The sequence below is a fragment of the Enhydra lutris genome, unplaced genomic scaffold, assembly GCF_002288905.1.
Source record: "Enhydra lutris kenyoni isolate GAN:26980312 unplaced genomic scaffold, ASM228890v2 scaffoldscaffold68, whole genome shotgun sequence".
Classification (NCBI taxonomy): domain Eukaryota; kingdom Metazoa; phylum Chordata; class Mammalia; order Carnivora; family Mustelidae; genus Enhydra; species Enhydra lutris.
In genome coordinates this window covers 13,711,386-13,731,693 of record NW_019154152.1, presented here as the reverse complement: position 1 = coordinate 13,731,693, position 20,308 = coordinate 13,711,386, and the positions used below count along the sequence as shown (strand labels likewise).

General features: G+C 45.1%; 1 protein-coding gene and 1 pseudogene across 1 annotated transcript; both read left to right on the top strand.

The window, feature by feature from the left end:
* Window positions 1-14,403: 14,403 nt before the first annotated feature.
* Window positions 14,404-15,375, top strand: LOC111159638 (olfactory receptor 2AT4). The gene has a single exon (XM_022522188.1). The coding sequence runs from the start codon at window positions 14,404-14,406 to the stop codon at window positions 15,373-15,375; it is 972 nt and encodes a 323-aa protein (XP_022377896.1).
* Window positions 15,376-17,291: 1,916 nt separating this feature from the next.
* On the top strand, window positions 17,292-18,877 carry LOC111159346 (annotated as a pseudogene).
* The last annotated feature ends 1,431 nt before the right edge of the window (window positions 18,878-20,308 follow it).

The window sequence follows — 20,308 nt, the reverse complement described above, 5'->3', positions numbered from 1 at the left end:
TCTCCTGGTGCTTCTCTCCTGTGCCAACATCCTGGCTTTGGTGCTTCGCATCAGCTCCTGAGAAGGACATTCGAAAGCCTTCTCCACCTGCAGCTCCCACCTCTTGGTGGTTGGTACCTACTACTCACTCATTGCCATAGCCTCTGTGGCCTACAGGGCTGACCTGCCCCTCGACTCCCACATCATGGGCAATGTGGTGTGTGTTCTTCTCACATCTGTCCTCAACCCTCTCATCTACACCCTGGGGAACAAGGATGTCAAAGCAGCCATCACCAGCACAACAAGTGTCTGGGACCCAGGGCATTCTGGAGACCATTTATCCTTAGATGTAGCTAATTCTGCTACCAAGATACCAGTGTGCTAAAAAGAAAGAATGCCATCAAAAAAGTTTCTTGACCGGAAGAATGACTTAGAGTAGAACCCAAAATATACCATCAAGGATTCCATTTCCATTAATGATAGACTAAGTTATAAAATCAACACTTCTGTGGAAAGAAAAATGTCAGATAAAATAGAAAAATTATCTTCTTTTAAGCGTCAAAATTATCATTTTCATAGTTCAGTGGGCAGTGTGTCAGTCTCATGAAAGTGTCGGTCTCATAAAAAGTATGTCAGTCTCATAAAAAATCAAATAGATTTTTTAATATAAGGCTAAAATAGTAATAAAGATGAGAACACAGAAAGGTTAGTTATTAAGACATGAATGGGTGGCTCAGTGGGTTAAAGCTTCTGCCTTCAGCTTGGGTCACGATCCCCTTGGGATCGAGCCCCACATCGGGCTCTCTGCTCAGCAGGGAGCCTGCTTTCCTTCCTCTCTCTCTGCCTACCTCTCTGCCTACTTGTGATCTCTGTCTATCAAATAAATAAATAAAAGATCTTTAAATTTCAGAAAAAGACATGAATAGACATATGGGTCAATGGGATAGAAGAGAAAGCCCAGAATCAGACCCTTAAATATATGAACAATCGATATATGAAGGGAATGACATTGCAGATCATTGTAAAGACAGGCATATAATAAATGGTATCAGTACAATCAGGTATCCATATATCAAAAAATGAAATTGCCTCTCAACTCAAGCAAACACAAAAAGCAATCTCATTCAATACCTGAATATGGAAGGCAAAACTACAAAGCTATATAGGAGACTACAGTCCTCATCTTGGGGTGGGGAGATATTTCTTAAGCAAGATTTTTTTAAAGCTCTGAAGCTAGAAAAAAGCAAAGGATACATTTGACTGCTTTAAAATGTATAATCTCTGTTCATCAAAAGACACCAGGAAGAGGGTAGAATGCCAAACTACAGAACAGAAAGTTATTTGCAATGCATATGACCAACTGAAGGACTCGGGATTCATCCAGAATATATAGAGAACTCCTTCAGGTCAATTTTTTAAAATAATCAAGTCATTAGGTAAATTAGCAAAATACTTCACAAGCAAATGTTCAATAAATCTAAGAAAACAGGCTCAACCTAGCAGTAACAGGAGAGGGGAAAGTTACCACAACAAATACCACTGGAAAGCCATCAGACTGGCTAAAATGTCAAAGTCAGCCAATGCCCAAGGAGGCGAACATGAGGGTTGACGGAGCACTCATACTCCGATAGTGGACGTGTTTGTTGGCACAACTACTTTGGAAAACACTTTATCACTATCTTACAATGTTGAAGATACACATATTCTATTATTTGGCATAGCTAATTTCTTCTCTAACTTGTAAAATGTTCATAAGACATAACGCTGTACGCCAAAAAAATATGAAGGAATTACATATACACACAACATGAGTATCTCCCAGAAAGAGATTAAAGAATCTAGTGTTGAGTGAAAGAACCATGACTCAAAAGGATATATATAGCATGATTCCAATTATATGAAGTTCAAAGACAGGCAAACCTAAACTACATTTTTTATCAATAGATAGAGATGTCATACACTGTGAAGAAAAGAGAAGACATATTTATTATAAAAACGAAAATCAGGGGTGCCTGGGTGGCTCAATGGGTTAAGCCTCTGCCTTCGGTTCAGGTCATGATCTCAGGCGTCCCCTCGGGCTTTGCCTGGGGAGCGCCTTGGGGCGGTGTGCCTCTGGCAGCTCAGGACCTGGTGCGGACCGCGGGGAGGACGGATGTGACCTTCTCCTGCCTGGAAAATCTTAAGATCTGAGAAGTTTCACTGCATACCTGAGAGAGAGAGAGAGAGAGCAAGTGAGCATAAGCAGGAGGAGCAGCAGGAAAAGGGAGAGGGAGAATCAGGCTCCCCATCAAGCAGGGAGCCCAATGCGGGACTCAACAGGAGCTAAAGGCAGATGCTCAACCGATTGAGCCATCTAGGCGCCCTCTATATATTTCCAATCTGTTTGGAATCTCTATATTTTTCCAATCTGTTTTGGAATCCCAAAATCCCGATCCTGGGATCGAGTCCCACCCACATCAGGCTCTCTGCTCGGCAGGGAGCCTGCTTCCTCCTCTCTCTCTCTCTCTCTCTGACTGCCTCTCTGCCTACTTGTGATCTCTCTCTGTCAAATAAATAAATAAAATCTTAAAAAAAAATCAGGGTTATTGCTGTAAGAGAGGGAGAGGGATGTGAATCAGAGAGCGGCACCAAGGGCCTTCTGAGGAATTGTCAGTTTCATTCTCCCCTGAATGGTGGTGACACGGTTGTTCACTTTACAATCAAACTCTCTGTATAGACTTATACACTTATACATTGTGGCTCCATACGAATACTGTATTTCATAATAAACTCTTACAAGACATCATGCCATCAGGCAGAGGCTGCAATGGTAGTTCTCAGTGTTCGGTCCAAGTGTTTCCATGGGTAGGATGGTTTGTGGTGGTTTTGCATTCGTAGTAAGCATTGAGCTGCCCAATATAATTTTCCCTGTTTGTCTATCCATTTAAGAAGACTTTGATTAACCTTTGGGAGGTGCTTGACCATGTGGTAAAAGCTAGAGACCCACAGAGAGAGATCAGGACAGTCACTGCCCTCAATTTTCTTAAAATCTAGTGAGGAAGATGGACTCGAGGAGGAATAGCACAGTGTGTTAGGTGCTGTATCAAAGGGAAGCACAGGGGATGGTGGGAGCATGGAGGATGGTGTTTAATCCAAGACAAAAATGTCTCCCGTAAATATATATTAACCTACGGCACCTGCTACTGCTTGTTTAGGAGTCTTCACGGAGTTAACAACATGGCGGATATGGACTGACTGAACAGAAGCCCTGAGCTGCTCCCATCAAGAAGGAGAAGTTTCGTTCTGGAGCTGACCAGAATGCGGGATGGACTCCTTGTCATGGGGTGCTGATTTTTTTAGCTTAGAACCCCCGCCTCAGTCAAGAAATGGAGTTCTCACTCAAGCAAACACAGAAGACTTTGCCACTCAGTCTTCCTCAGAAATCCCATAGGTCAAAAAAGGGTGGACAGAACTACAGTGCCCCTGAAAAAGGCAGGAAGGAAAACCACTCTCAGAAAAGTGAATGGCTCAGGCGGTGACATTCTTGTGGTATATGTTAAAGGAAAGAAAATCTTTCTTAGCAAATTGTAATAAAGTTGTAGCGTGTGATGGGACTTGAAGCAAGGGCATTAGCAGAGAGCGAGAATTTCAGCAAACAGCAATGGGGTCTTTTAAAGCCACGATGGTAGCAATTTTAAGTCAAAATTGTGAATCAAGGCATTTTTTAGTGAATTCCTGTCCCCATTTCTGCTCCTTCCACCTGTTGCATTCCCTTTACAAAAATTATTTTTATTCATTTTTTTCTTTCCATTTTTAATATAAGCATATCCATAGACTTACACACACATATACAACATATAAATACAGCTATATTATCTCTTTCTTGGAAAAATAGTAACATATTAGAAGACTGGTCTGCACCTTGATTTTGAAAAGTTAATCAACAGTTGGTGGAGATAAAGTTTTTGTTCGAGCAAAAAAAAAAAAAAACTGGTGGTGGGAGAAGGACAGGGTCATAGCTGGAGAGACTGGCCTTAGGTAGGAGCATGAAGAGTTAGTCCAGGGGAATAGACTGGAAGACAGAAGGAATGCAGGCATGGATGCCGGCAGGCGGGTGAGCATGGGATGGGACTCTGTGCACTCCTCTCCTGATTGGCTGGAATAACAACAGGAAGAGGTATTGATGAATTGAAGAGAGAAAAAGTCCTCAGGAAGAGGAAATGAGGGAACAAACCAGGGACATATCAGATGACTGCCTGCCAGAATTAAGGTCTGTGAAGAGCTCTTAGGTTAAGCTTGGATAAGATACATGTACACCAGGAAAATGCTTTCTTAAAATCCATCTCACTTCTCCGTAAGGGTGCAGGGCTCATCCTGAGTCAAGGTATGTGGGACTGATGTCCCAGTGTTACTGATTCTTCCCAGTGGAGGTTTCTTTTTTTATCCAAGCATTAGGATAATTCCATAAGCCAACTGGTTTTCAGGCAGCAATGATCTGATTTTTTTCTTTAAATCTGATCATTTATCTGTCCTCACAAGTGGCTACCTATGCTTCTTGTCAAGAAAATAAAATCTGTCTGCTAAGTGACATATATCAAGTACATATATCATGAGCCTACTATATGGTATATTTTATATCTCAATGTTATCGGGAGAGGAAGGAAGAAAAAAACACTAAAAAATGAATTCCGAAATGTCAAATGCTAGTTTAAAATGCTTCTAAACTTGGTTACAACGTTGAGTTCTAAAGATGGTTCCACTTACCACTTACATGTAGTGAAAATACTTATGTAGTCATGAGATTATGATTCCATTACAAGAATGATATTTATGGTAATACCATTTCCTCTGCATTAATTTCTTATATTCTTGATGCTAAGTAAAATGCGTATAATATGCTAAATTCTTATTTTGTGCTTTCTGTTTATGTTTCAAACAGCATGGTTCACTTTAATTTCTTTTATCCTCCTCTTACGTGTTCTTCAAATATATTCCCAGCATTGTCCACAGTACCTGGTCTAGTTCCATCTTTGAAGCCATCATTATTACTAAACTAGATATTTTGGTCCTAAGCCATATATATTTTAAATAACCTGCCCATTATTCTATTCTACATATCTTTAAAATTATAAAAACTCTATCACTGAATGCTGCTTCCACAAATATGTGGAAATTAAACAGCACACCCTTAAAAAACCAATGGGTCAAAAAAGAAATCACAAGGAAAATCGGAAAATATCTTGTAGAAAATGAAAACACAACATAGCCAAAATCAGGGGATACAGCTAAAACAAGTGCTTCGAGAGAAATGTAGACCCATAAATGCTCATATGAAAAAAGAAGAAAATCTCAAGTTAATCATCTATTATTATTAGATTATTTATTAAATTATTTATTAATAATCTAATTTTTACTTTAAGAAATTATTCTTTTATCATTTTTCTTTAAAAACAAACTCAACTCAAAGCAAGCAGTAGGCATGAAATAACAATAAAGATTAGAATGGAAACAAATAAAAAAGGGATGGGAAAAATTAACAAAATCAAAACTGGGTCTTCGAATACATAAGATTGACGAACATTTAGGTAGATTGACTAAGAAAAAAAAGAGAAAAGACCCCCAATTACTAAAATCAAAAGTGAAGGAGGGAACATTACGACTGCACCGCAGAGACATAAATACAAAATGTCAAAGGCAGAGACCAGCATGCCACACCTGAAAACAGAAGGCTGAACTTACCACCAGCTTAAGCATTGGGAATGTTCCAGCATACGGTTCTGAGGAACACGGGGAGCTGATCTCACACAGGGCTGGGGACGATGTGGATGGGAGGGGCTGGTGGACCTTCAGGGGTGCTGGTATTGAGGGAACAGTTTGCCTTTGGTGGTGGAAGTGTGGTTACTGGGGGGAGGGTGTTGCTGGGTGGCTGACTTTTAGACTGGCTGGCTTTCAGGAACGTGGATATTAGTGCAAAACTGTCATTGAGCAATTAAACAGGTTTAAAACAAGTTCTGAGGACTATTTGTTACCATGGCTATCGAACAGCCCATCATTTCCTAGAAGCCTGAGGACATTTTCATTCTCAGAGGTAATAAAGTAAATCATATTTTATCCCCTAATGTTATACTAGGAAGTCTTAAAGTGTTGGCTTTTTGCAAAGAAATCTCAGCCACCAGATTAGTTCTATTTTGGCTCATTTTTGTAGGTAAAACGAAATAAAATTAGAAACCTGAAAGGGATCTAAATCTTGGTTTCGGTTTCCTTTCTCTGACCTACCGTAGTTCAAAGGATGGTTGTTTTCTCTGTGATCCCTTCCTACCAATAACCGAGTCTTGTCCTTAGTTTCATTCATCACACCCCAAAAAGACTTTAGTCTTTTTCATGCTGCCAAAAGCTGGCTTTGGGGGCTTTGGGGGGGTTTCTTTGTTTTCTTAAAGATGTTATTTATTTATTTTGAGAGAGAGAGAGAGAGAGCAGGGGGAGGAGGGCAGAGGTAGAGGGAGAGACAGAATTCGAAGCGGACTCCCTGCTGTGGCAGAGCCCAACGTGGGGCTCGACCTCATGAGCCTGAGATCACAACCCCACCAAGAAGCAAGAGTCTGACACTTACCTGATTGAGCCACCCAGGCGCACCTGTTTTTGTTTTTGTTTATGTGCAAACCTGGTTTTTAATTTTTTTTTTTAAGTGAAGTATAGTTGATGCACAACGTTACAACAGAGTGTTCGACAAAGTCTAGACGTTATGCTGTGCAGCTACCTTCTGTTGCCATACAACACTATCATGGCAATAGGTGTTTATTAAGGAACTCTGTCATGGGCAACCCTGTCGGGGTCCCCTCTCACTCTTGAGAGCTTTTTCTGTATCTTCACTTAATAAACTTCTATCGTTTTATTCACACACACACACACATGCACACACACACAAAAGGAGCTCGATCATGTCTGAGGAACAGAAAACAGAACAAAAATCCACCTAACAGTCCAGTGATTCTGCGGGAATTCTTTGCCTTTAACTTGAGAGTGGTTAGATCTCCTCCCCTAGAAAAACCCTCAGCTTTTACCTTTGTGGCCGTGAAGCAAAGATCCACATATACAAATTTATCCCAAACCAAAATTCCTCTCTTCAGTTGGAAGGAGTAGATCTGGAGAGGAGGAGAGACCAAAGAAAGTTCTGGTTTGTTCTTCAACAAAATTTCCCTAATGTCTTCAGTCCCCTCAGAAGTTCCTTCGATCAGAAGGGGCTACAGCCTCTGCTGTACTATTCTTTCGGTTTCTAGGAAGCTGCCAATGGCTTAGTAATCTTGCATCCCGCAGTTGTAAATCTACAGTCGGCAGACATCACTTCTGGAAGTCTCTACTGTGGGCTGAAATGCTTTTGCCCTGGGTCTGGGCAGCAGCAATAGGTCCAGGTGCAGCGAGGTCATCTCAGTCATTGCTGGAGTTCATGTTCTCGGAGTCTCTGGGTTTGAAGCTGGGACGTCCCTGCTGCAACAGATGAATCCCTAAATCTACCTCTGACCCCAACAATGTACTATATAGTAATTAGTTGATTTAAAATAAAACAAAACAAAATAAAATAAAACAAAAGGTGCTTGCTGCTTGGCCCAGGAGTTCTACTTCTAAGGACCTATCTGAGAGAAATATCTGGGTACCTATCCCCAAAATGCATGTTAAAAGGACATTAATTATAATAATGTTCAGAATAGCAATAATTGTGTACAACCTAGATGTTCATTGGCAGGGAAATGATGAAATATTTTGAAATCTGAAAATACATGAAGTAATTGGTGTCATATCCATACTATGAAATACCAAGTAACAGATTAAAAGAATGAAGTATGTCAGACAGAAAGGTTCCAAGATTCAGTAAGTTGGAATATAAGTGACACCCTAAGAACAAAATGACTCTATGTTAGAGGAAAAACGAAGCAGTCCCTCCAACCCCCGCCACACACGCATGCTTAGGGAAGGTGTGGAAGAAACACACCAAATCGTTACCTTTGGCGGGGGGAGGGGAAATATGAGGAAGGGTTGGTGTGAAGAAAGCATTTACCTTTTACCCCATAAATCTCCATATTGCTTAAACTACTTTACAATGGGATCTATTTATTACTAGTGAAATTTTAAAAATTGCTTAAATTTTATACAGATTAGTGGAAGCGTGACAGAGTCAGAAAGTGAGAGCTATGGAGCCACAGGAAAGAATCTGACAGACTGAGGTATGAACAGGCTGTGATCCAGCTTGGGCCCTGCCTGAGGCTGGGGCACAGTCCGCCCTGCCCCAGGATCTTCCCACAGAACCTTAGCAAGTCCCTCCTGGAACAGCTGTGGTAGTGTGTTCCGGTGGTACAACAGGGTTTTCCTATTTTGGTTCATTCAAATAACAGCTCTCCCTTACTGAATGTTTACCATGTGCTAGACCCGAGCTCAGCACCTAAACCTTCCCAGAAACCTGCAGGATAGGCAATGCTGTTATACCCTTTTCACAGGTAAGAAAATAAAGGCCCAGGGAGGTTAAGGGATTTATCCAAAGAGACATCACTGGAAAGAACTGAGGTCTCTGCCATTGGCCGATGTGCTGCTGAACAGCTGAACTGCAATGGGAATCTTGGGCCCAAATTCCAGCTCTGCCAGCAGCCACTCATGTGACGCTGGGCTAGTCATTTCCTTTCCCTGGATTTTTCCTCAGCTCTCAAATAATGGGGACAATCCTGGCCCTGCCTGTCTTCCCTGGCTGTTGTGGGGCCAGATGGTAAAAAAGAATCGAACTCTTACATGGGTGATAAAGTTCTGGGACCCATGAGGGTTGTTAATGACACTATTTCCATTACCTGCAAAGCCCAGGGCCACGTCCCCCACTCCACCCTAGGGAGGTGGTCCCAGCTGGTGGGCATGGAGTCCTTTAGGGGAACCAACTTGAGGGAGAAGGCCCCAGCAGGCCCTGACTCCAGGGTTTAATGGGCCGTGGCCCAGCTCCTTCCTGGCTCTTCCCCCAGGGCCTAGTGTGGTGACTCTACAGCAGACAGCAATGTGGATCAGGCCTGCAGGTGAGCTGAGCCGGGGCTGGAGTTTTCCAGAAGCACACAGGTTCAGAGAGGCCGGGGATGTGTACAGCCATAGTCAGGGGCCCAGGGTGCACCCCCGGTCTGTGTGGCTCTGGGACAGACACCCCGACAGGACGGGCAGGGATGGGCAGTCACAGGCAAGAGGCTGATGCTTTTGTGAGAAGAGTTTCTCACAGAGAGCCAAGGCCGATCACAGTGAAAGAAAGGGAAATATTTAGTGAGGCATCTGTAACACTGTGAGTCACAGGTGAGGGAACTGCAGTTCAGGGGGAAAGTGGAAAGCGGTGAGGCCAGAATGGAAACCCAGGTTGCTGTAGCTCCAATTACTGATCCCAGACTCTATCACGTGCACATATCCTGCTCTTGGGCTACAGGAACGGCACAGGATAGTGAGAATACTGTGGGAGTATGGCGTGGATTTGGGAGTTGTGGTGAAGCGTGATGATGCTGTGACCATGAGGGGCAAGCATGCCACAGGGCCCTCGCTCTCCCTCCTCAGAGGCTGGGGCCATGAGACGGCCATTTTGATCCCTCACAGGGCCAGACACAGAGACGTGCTCCAAGATGCTCCCTGAGCCAGAGGAGACTATCTCTTCCAAAGCCCTCTTTTACAGGTGGAAAACTGAGGCTCAGGGACCCAAAGTCACAGCTGGCAAGCGGCAGAGCTGGTCCAGGAAGCACCGCTCTTGGTCACTAGGCAGGATTCAGGCCTTGGCCGTAGGCTAGCCCCAGATCACCCTCTGCTCTCACCCCAGAGAGATGGACCTTGGGGCCTTGGGGATGGACCCTCAGTTTCTCCTTTGTTCAAGAGACATAACCACTCCCTGGCAGGCTTGGATGCTGAGAGGAGAGGATGTATGTAAATTGCAGCATAGGGCTGAACCTTCTAGTGAGTGGTTTTTCCGTCCTCTGTCCCCCACCAGTGCTGTAATGTGGCTCACAGATATTCCTGACCAAGGAAATTTCCCAAACAATATCTTCGGTGCCCTTAAGCACCAAAAACACCCCTGTAATACATATTCAGCATGAACTCCCTTCATCTAAACCACAAACTAAATGTAAGGAAGTCCAGAAATTTCTGATTATGAGCACAATGCTACATTGGGGCTTTTCAAAAATATCAGATACCAAATTCATGCAAAAACGTTTTTCAGTGCTCTTGTCTAGTGGAGCCCAAGCTTATGCTCTATCTGTTGCCTAGGTGCATTCTGAGAAAACAGGAGTTTAGGGAAGGGAAGTGCCTCAGTGCTTTTTGGGGGGAGCAAATCAGTCTCACTGGTGAGTCTGTTCCGTGGCCCCAGGAGGGAGGGCAGCCAGGGCTCCTCCTGAGGGATCCTCAGCTCCAGGGGAAATCCAGCCCCGTGGAGAGTCTAGTTTTTGTTCTGTCACCGGCTTACTGTGTGACCTTGAGCAAACCACAGCCCATTTCTGAGCCCTCCCTCCCCACCCCCATTTGTGTGCCCTAGCTGTGTGAGAAATGGTCAAACTAAAACTCTCTCCTCCCTAATGACCCCTTCATGCCGACTGCATGATTCAGCAGCCACTCAAGGCCTGCTGGGAAAGCTGCGTTCTGGCTCCCGTCTCTGGACCACCGAGCTCCTGGTAGGGGTGGTGGCTCACTTTCCAATAGAAACAATTGGGCTCCGTGATGGCCCTGCATGTGCTCAGGCCTGGTGGACCCAGGGACACAGAAAGAGACAGAGACATCCCCCACCCCCAGTATGATCGTAGTGATGACAAAGGAAAGCACAGGGACCCTGAAAGCCAGAAAAGAGGGCCCAAGCCAGCCAAGACCAGCAAAGCCTCTTGGGAGAGGGAGCATTTGAGTTGAGGCAGGCAGAAGAAGAAGAAGGCAAGAGTAAGGAGTTACCATGTGACTAGAGTAAGAAGAAATAAGGCTGCCAGAAGATCGATCTTGGACGGCAGGCGAGGGGGTCATCTTCTCTCATGAAAAATCCTTATGAACACCACATAGAAGCCAGAAAACTGGTCTCAAGACCCGCCTTGGCTGTGAACTTGTTGGCTGACCTTGAGAAGACGCTCTGTTTCCCGACTTCAGACAGCATTTGCCCTCTCTACCAGTGTCGTTGAGTAGAAGCAGGACGGAGGAGCGAGGATAGGGGCTACTGATGGACTTGCTGGCTCTGAATTATTTCACCTCACACCCCAGCTCGACTTAACTCAGTGACCATCAGTCCCAAATCATCTCCTCTGAGCTATAATGACATGTAGGCAAATGCAGCTGGTACCATTTGGGGTTATGAGGAAAACCTGGTCAGCTGGCCAAGGCAGGTTGGGTCTGGTGGTCTTTTTAGATGAGAATTAACTCTTTTCAGCTGAGGTGCAGCAGCTTTGCTCTCCGGCCTGGGGACGGGGACCTGACCTTCAGAACACAGTATTTTTTTTTTCTTTCAAGGCAGCATTCACAATGAAGTGGTTTGTTCCATGTGTCTTTTGGGAAAGGCATTTTACCAGCCTTCACTCCCTAAGGAGAAGCCAGGCCACCCACCACACACACTAAAGAGATTAAAGAACAAATTGAAATTACTTTTTTCCACCAAGTTGAAATTTCTGATTGTGGCTGCCAATATCAGCTTAGAAATGGAGAAGAAAAGAGGAAAAAACTTTGCCCCAATCTCTTCCCAGATGAAAACTTCCAGATTGTCCAGGGGACATGATCTAGAGAGAGAGCTCCAGTCTGGGAGTCCGAGACCTGAGTTCTGGTCCTCGTTTTGTGACTGACTGGCCCCATGTGATCTTGGGCAAGCCTTTGGCCTTTCAGTCTATAAAGAAAAAATGTGGCAACCATTTTCAGGTTTGGTATTCTTATGATTCAATGACATGAGACAGGTTTTAGCACGAGTCAGAGAAACAGGACAGTTCTGGAAAAATCAAGGAGGGAGTCGTTTTAGAAATCATCAAGGTTAACGAGGCCATGATATAAAGTGACCATGGACTTGTTCCTGTGTATGAAAGGAATCCATATGCCCAGTCAGTTGAAGGCCTCCAGGTCTGTGAGTGCTCAGAAGCACACATCTCTCCTTCCTTGACAAGGGAAGCCCCTGAGGTAGGGGCTTGTGCCTTAGGCACTGTCACAAGAATATTGTGTTTTTCTCTGCAACCGTGGCCCCTAAGACCCCTAAGTTTCCTTCTTAGCTGGGGCTAGGGAAGTCTACAGGCTACCATTCATCAGGAAATCCTGCTCTCCTGCAGCAGCAACTAGCAGAGAGGGAACAAATCATATCACACAGGAAAGCCTTCCAGTCTTTCTTTCTGCCACTGGATTGAATATACCTTTAACCCTGACTCCTATCAGCAAGCGACTTCTCCAACAAAAGGCTGCCTCTGCCATTCCTCTCACTGTAGTAGGACAAAAAGCCATACACACAGAGGCAAGATTTAAAATATCCTGTTGTTTTTGTTTGCCTGCTTGCTTGCTTGCTTGTTTAAATAAGGTATAACTCAGGCGTAATAAAGCCTACAATATTAGGTACAGATATAGATCTAGCTATAAATATAGCTATAGCTCTAGATTCAGACATCATAGTCACAGACACAGATACAGATATTGATATACATACAAATATAGATCTATAGGGGCACCCGGGTGGCTCAGTCAGTTAAGCAGCTGCCTTCAGCTCAGATCATGATCCCAGAGTCCTGGGATCAAGCCCCGCATTGGGCTCCCTGTTCAGCGGGGAGTCTGCTTCTACCTCTGCCCCCCAGCCCTGCTCATATTCTCTCTCTTTCTCTCTCTCTCCCTCTCTCAAATAAATAAATAAAATCTTTTTTAAAAAAGACAAATATAGATATATAAATGTAAATAGATCAGCTAAAGATATAGCATATTTTCAGCAACCCAGAAGGCTCCCTTGAGCCCAGCCTAGTCAAATCTCCCCACAAAATTGAGCTAATCAAGGCTTGAGTTAGGTTCACTTTCAGTTTTCATAAGATTCATTCTAACTTGGACTTGCTCTTGTTCTTAAGGTATGGCCTCCTGGGCTGTGGATTGTTAACGTGGCAGATCTCTGTCTCCTCAGCCCTGAAAGATTGTAGATTTGCTTCTACCCTTTGGAGGTTTTGAACTTAAGCTTTAGCAACCTTGCCACCTACTCCCTCAACACACACACACACACACAGCTTCAGATTTTTTTTTTTTTTTTTTTTTTTTTTTTTTTGCAGCTTCAGAAATTTTGAAAATGTTTTGAGGATAAGACCTTTATGTTTTGGAGGCAGGCTCTTTCCCTCTAATCTCTTAAGCATCATGGGATCTACCTTTTAGAAGTCTCTTTATTATTTTTTTTGGAAGCCTCAAGCCCTGCTCTTTTGCATAGCCCCCAGATTCAGAAGCTGTTCCATGGGGAAAACCTGTTATGCATTTAGATTGTCTTAAATTTCCAGTATGTTTTACAAACCTTTTTTGACTGCCAAAAAGCACTCCTTCTTTTTCCTTCCGTCATCTGTGTCCCTCTGCCTGGGCCAAGTCCAAGCCACACAATGGTCCCCAAATCAAATATTCCCAGGAAGGATAAGAACCGGTGATTGGCAGTTCACTTTGGAGAGTCCCTCCTCTCTGGAGTTCCAATTCATTTCATCCTCATGGCAGCCATGTTTCTCCAATTTATTTAAAAAAATGTTATCTGTGTAATTTCTCCAAATTTTCCTAGTTGTTGCCATGCAAGAGTTGGGCCACCATGACCTATTGCATCGTACATAGAAGTCCAGATACGTAGCTTAAGAGGTATATGGAAAAAAACGCTACTCAAGGCATACAAGCAAGAAACAGGTTTAATAAGTATATGAGCAGAAGCAGGTTGTGGAGAGCCTCGGAGACAGCAGCCCTTACAAGATGGCGGCGAGATGGTAGAATTTGAGTGAGTGCAAAACTAGAAACACAAGTGTAAGGACTTGATTTGAGAGAAGAGATATCCCAAGCCAGACAACATGGGACCCAGGATGAAGACCAGAAGAACTCTTTCCAAGCATTTTTCACAATTATAATTCTGTAATCAACTGTTAAGATCTGACTTTCTCAGTAAGATGTGAACTCTCAGATAGGAATTTCGTCTGCTTTCTTCACTTTCGTCACTGTATCACATGAACACAACATAATGACTTCCGTCTGGTAGGTTACTATGAATTAGTAATTAATATTTGACCAAGGAAGAAAGGGAGGAACTTGGGGTTCCCATGATAGATATGAATAAATACCACAACTTACAATCAGTTTACTAGAATTGGCTGTAAGTGATTGTGCTTATGGTAACTATAAACATTAAAAAATGTCATTCCAGAGTCCTTTGTTTCTATGGTTTTCAGATATCTCCAGGATCCAGATGTTCCAGCTGCCTATCTCCCAGAAATCCAGCTCTGCTTCACTATGGAGGCCACAACCTGCAATGGATCAGCGGATGGATCACCAGTCTTCTACCTGGTGGGAATCCCCTCTCTCCCAGAGACCTTCTTCCTCCCTGTGTTCTTTATTTTCCTCCTCTTCTATCTTCTCATCCTTCTGGGAAATGCCCTGATCCTGGTGGCTGTGGTGGCAGAGCCCAGCCTCCACAAGCCCATGTACTTCTTCCTGATCAACCTCTCAACCCTGGACATTCTCTTCACCACGACCACTGTCCCCAAGATGCTGTCCCTGTTCCTGCTTGGAGACCACTTCCTCAGCTTCCCTGCCTGCTTATTGCAAATGTACCTCTTCCAAAGCTTCACATGTTCAGAAGCCTTCATCCTGGTGGTCATGGCCTATGACCGCTATGTGGCTATCTGCCGCCCCCTGCACTACCCTGTCCACATGACCCCACAGACCAATGCTGCACTGGCAGCCTGTGCCTTGTTTATCGCTCTCCTCCTGCCCATCCCAGCAGCGGTCAAGACCTCCCAGATGGCATATAACAACATTGCTCACATCTACCATTGTTTCTGTGATCACCTGGCTCTGGTCCAGGCCTCCTGCTCTGACACCATGCCCCAGACCCTCATGGGCTTCTGCATCGCCATGGTGGTATCCTTCCTGCCCCTTCTCCTGGTGCTTCTCTCCTATGCCCACATCCTGGCTTCGGTACTTCGCATCAGCTCCCGAGAAGGACGTTCAAAAGCCTTCTCCACCTGCAGCTCTCACCTCCTGGTGGTTGGTACCTACTACTCATCCATTGCCATAGCCTATGTGGCATATAGGGCCGACCTGCCCCTCGACTTCCACATCATGGGCAATGTGGCATATGCCATTCTCACACCAATCCTCAACCCTCTCATTTATACGCTGAGAAACAAGGATGTCAAGGCAGCCATCACCAAAATCACATATCTCAAGACCCAGTCTTGGATAAGAACCCTCGCGCTTTAGACGCAGCTAATTCTGCACTCAGGACACCAAATAACAGCACCCGAGACAGATTAGGAGCTCAATAAATATTGTTGAGTAAATAAATTAATGAATATAGAATGATAAAAGAGAATTCAACCGAGCAGACGGTTCCAACAGGCCAAGTCAGGTAGACAAGATGACACATCCATGCATTTCAGTCAGACTTCCCATCAAAATAAAAAGTCTACACCATTGGCATAAAGGGCTGAGCCCTTGAGGGCTGTTAATGATACTCATCTCGTTATCGGCAAAGTCTAGCGACAAATCCTACCCTCCCCGTATATGTCCTAAGAGATGCCAGGGATCTCTGAGGGATGGAGGGTACAGTTCCCATAGGAGGACCATCTTGAAAGAAAGTACCCAAGAGACCTAGCTAAAAGGAGAAAGCATAGGGTCTAATGGGTCATGGCTCCACAGCAAAAAAGGCCTTGCATGGAGATACCACAGGAGATACCGTGTGGACCAGGGTTAGCCGGTGAGTAGGGCTAAGGATAAAGTGCCCCACGACAGAGAATGCTGGGGTGGGAAAACAAGGCAGAGAGGCCAGGACCTATAAACCAGGACCAGGGATGAGGAAGAGAGATTGGGTGCACAAGAAGGAGGCAACCAGGATCTAGGCTGGCTGTGGATACACGGGCTGTGGGACCTTAGACCACCTATCCTGGCAGATCTGGACAAGGTGCGCTTCTGGGTGGGATTGCAAAGCAGCCAAGCAGAGGAGGGAAGAGAAAACTGCTGGACTCAGTGACCCCTGAGGACCTCTCTGGCCTTGACCCTCAGCGTTTCTGCCTCCCAGATGTCCTATTCTGCCTCACCCGGGACTGTTGGCCACAACTCCCTCTCTGAGTGCAGAAATGCCCATGCTATGCAGTCGCATTCCTTCAGGTGTGAGAAAATCCCAGACGCCCAACGTCTCAGGGTGGGGTTCGGAGAGTAAGGGATAAGCCTCTCAATTTGGGACAGAGGACTTTCACTCTTGGGCAAGGTCCTTGGGTCTGACTTCTGGAAGATTTCAAAGGAACTTTTGAATTGGCAGATACCATGTCTTGTTTCAGCACTCGCCAGAGGGAGAATCAGAAAGAAATATGAAATATAGATTTCTCTGATGTTATCAATGGAAAAAAAAATGGAAAGGGAAACAGAAAATCTTGGTCCTAGTATTTTCTCCTCAAGTTTCTTCCCTGGAAACTTGAACTTCTGGATCCTCCAGGAAACATGACATAGAAGAAAGAGCCTGTTTTTGGAAACAAAGGCCTGAGCTCTGGTTGGGGGCCCTGCAGGTTTCCCTGTGGCAGCTGGGAAAGTCCCTTTCTTTCTTTCTTTTTAAAAAAATATTTGTTTATGTATTTGAGAGAGACAGAGAGACTGGGGGGAGGGTAAGAGGAAGAAAATCTTCAAGCCAACTCCTCCCTGAGCGTGGAGCTCGACACGGGGCTCAATCCCACGACCCTGAGATCACCACCAAGTGTCAGACGCTTAACCGACTGAGTCTCCCAGGTGCCCCAACCCTCTGCCCATTCTATGCTCACTCTCTGGTCTTTGGGGAGAAAATTGTTGCATTTGAAAATAAAAATGTTTTTTCCAGTTTTTACATTGCTGGTCTTCCACACAGAGGTGTTGTGAGAAGAGAGAGAAATTGGAGGTGACTCCAGGAAAATCATGGGGACACTGCTCATGGAGTCACCGGGATTAGTGAGACAGGACTACCGATATCTATATAGATTTCTCGGGCCCTTTGTCCAAGGGACAAATCCAACAGAGAGGGCAAATCAGTATTTCCCTTAGCTCAAACCCCCAGATCTGTGGGTTGAAAACCCAGAATCTCTTCTGGTTCCTCTGGGAGGGGTTCTTTCACCTTTGAGCAGCTACTGCAAGCCAGTTTCTCTCTATGGTCAATGCCCCCCACATCACATGACAACTTCTGCCCAGGTGCCAGGGGCCTGCTGGGTAGTGGGCATGCAATGGTTAAACAAAAGCCCCCTGCTGAGCCGCGTCAGTCAGCAGGAAGCTACAGAAGATACCTATGTCCTATGGAGTCACACAGATGCTGTCTTGGATTCTTTGTTGCTGCCAATTGTGGGAGAAGCCACCATCAGTTCTGACTCCAATCAGGAATGATTCTTCCCATCAAGAGCATTTCCAATGTCACTTTCTTCACTGTAACCTGACAAAGAGCCCCACACCCAGAGACAACAGAATCCTTCCATAACACGTAACACAACTATAATTAAATAATTATGTGATTCGTTGCTTAATGTCTCTTTTTTCCACTAGAAACATCTCCATGAAGTTAGAGACTGTCTCTGTCTTGTTCAAGTATTTACTCAATACCCAGCATGTGACACATGGTTGCATATTGTAGACACTTTCCCATACTTGATTATAAAAGAAGAGTGTAACCTTAATTATGCAGTGATAATCACAAAATTATCATTCCAGAAGCATTGATTGTTCTGATTTCCAGATTTGATTTGTCCCCAGATGTTTCCACTCCCTACTTCCTGGGCATCCATGGTAACCAACCACAGAGACCATAGCCTGTAATAGATCAGAGGAGTCCTCAGCCATCTTCTACCTGGTGGGCATTCCCTCTCTGCCCACATCCCTCTTTCTTCCTATCTTCTTTGTCTTTCTCCTGCTCTACCTGCTCATCCTAGTGGCTGTGGTGGCATAGCCCAGCCTCCACAAGCCCATGGACTTCTTCCTGATTAGTCTTTCAGTCCTGGACATCCTCTGCACCATGACCACTGTCCTTAAGATGCCGTCCCTTCTCTTGCTTGGGTACCGCTTCCTCGGTTTCCCTGCCTGCTTCCTGCAGATTCACCTCTTCCACAGCTTCTCCTGCTCAGAAGCCTTCATCCTGGTGGCCGTGGCTATGACCGCTATGTGGTTATCTGCCACCCCCTGGGCTATACCTTGTCCTCATGACCCCCACACCGATGCCACCCTGGCAGCCTGAGCCTGGCTCACTGCCCTCCTCCCACACATCCCCACCAGAGTGCAGACTTCCCGCTTGGCCTTTGACAATGCAGCTCACATCCCTCGCTGCTTCTGTGACTACCTGGCTGTGGTCCAGGCCTCCTGCTCTGACACCACATCCCAGACCCTCATGGGCTTCTGCATCACCATGGAGGTGTCCTTCCTGCCCCTTCTCCTGGTGCTTCTCTCCTGTGCCCATATCCTGACTTTGGTGCTTTGCATCATCTCCCAAGAAGGACGCTCAAAAGCCTTTTCCACCTGCAGCTCCCACCTCTTGGTGGTTGATACCTACTACCTATGCACTGTCATAGCCTCTGTGGCCTACAGGGCCGACCTGCCCCTCAACTCCCACATCATGGGCAATGTGGTGTATGCTCTTCTCACCCCTGTCCTCAACCCTCTCACCTATGCCCTAAGGAACAAGGATGTCAAAGCAGCCATCACCAAAACGACAAGTCTCCAGGACCCAAAGAATTTGAGGAACCCTGATTCACAGGTGTAACTTTACCTACTCACAAATGCCAATAACAATAGAAGGAAAAGTAGAAAATTCAGATAGCTAGGTAGAACAAAAATCTCAAAATACAGCTCTAGGTGTTTCTCCTCCATTATAATAAAATAATGATTTTCTTTCCTTCTTTTTTTTTAAGATTTTATTTATTCATTTGACACAGAGACACAGTGAGAGGGAACACAAGCAGAGGGAGTGGGAGAAGCAGGCTTCCCGCTGAGCAAGGAGTCTGACGTGAGGCTCGATCCCAGGACCCTGGGATCATGAACTGAGCCGAAAGCAGCTGCTTAACCACTGAGCCACCTAGGCACCCACCTTTCCTTAATTCACAGATAAAACATAAAGGATTTTTCTATTCAATTTTTAAGTTATGAATCCCAAACCTCACAAGACTATGAAGATAATTGTGATCACAATTCCATTAGCTCAAAGAATTTTGAATCTCAGAAACTTCAAGCCTTTGACTAGCAAGAAATTCCATCTTTCCCCTTGTGTCTCTTCTTCCCGTGTTTCTAGATGTCCCCAGGATTGCCAACAGATAGTGCGAATCAGCCTTGCCCTTTTCTGCTGTGGTAGCAAGTCAGAAATCCCCTTCGAGGAAGAAGTCTGACACTGCCACCCTCTCGGTCCTTGTTGCCTGAAAACTCACTGCCACAACAAATACTATAACACCAGTCACACGGGAAATTTTCCTCTGGTTTCTAGACACTCGTGTCATAAAAGTAGAGCAGACCCTTCCTCTAGCTTCTGCTTAGGTAAAGGACGTTCCTTCCCAAATCTGTGTGGGCATCGAAGCTTTACAGTTCTTTTATTTCCCAGCCATTCCACAACAATGGGGAGCTAAGTAGAGAAGTCTCCCTTTACGGTTACTATGTTGTGTCTACAACCTCTAGTCTTTCTCTTTTTTCTCTTTCTGGCCCTAGCAGCCCAGCTGGGCTCCTTATTCTTTCCCCCCCATGCCAGATTGTCTCTTGAAGACCTGTCCAGCTTGTCCAGACAGGGACAGACAGACCGTACAGTGAAAGTATCTGGGGGAACCCAGGTGACAGATAACCTCATCTCTGGCTCATCACGGATACTGTCATTCCAATTTCCAGGGTTCAATGTTCTGCCACTCATGGCGCTAACTTTAACCGTTTTCCTGTTGCATAAAACCCAAGGTAGCTGGGAGTTCATCCAGTGATGCAGCTCAGCCAAGGGGAGGATTTGTTCCCAGACTTCGTGTTCCACGGTCTCACCAATCCTATTGTGGTCAGAAAGGGTTTCTGGAAGCAGAATGACAGCAAGGCTCTCGGTCTCCTTGTTGACTGCCCCTGAGCAACTGGAATCCGGACTCACACTCTTCTATCTAAATCACATGCACTCTGCAGCACTTGCCTTAGTCCTTGAAATTGGTCTCTAGACCTCTATGGGACCACAGTC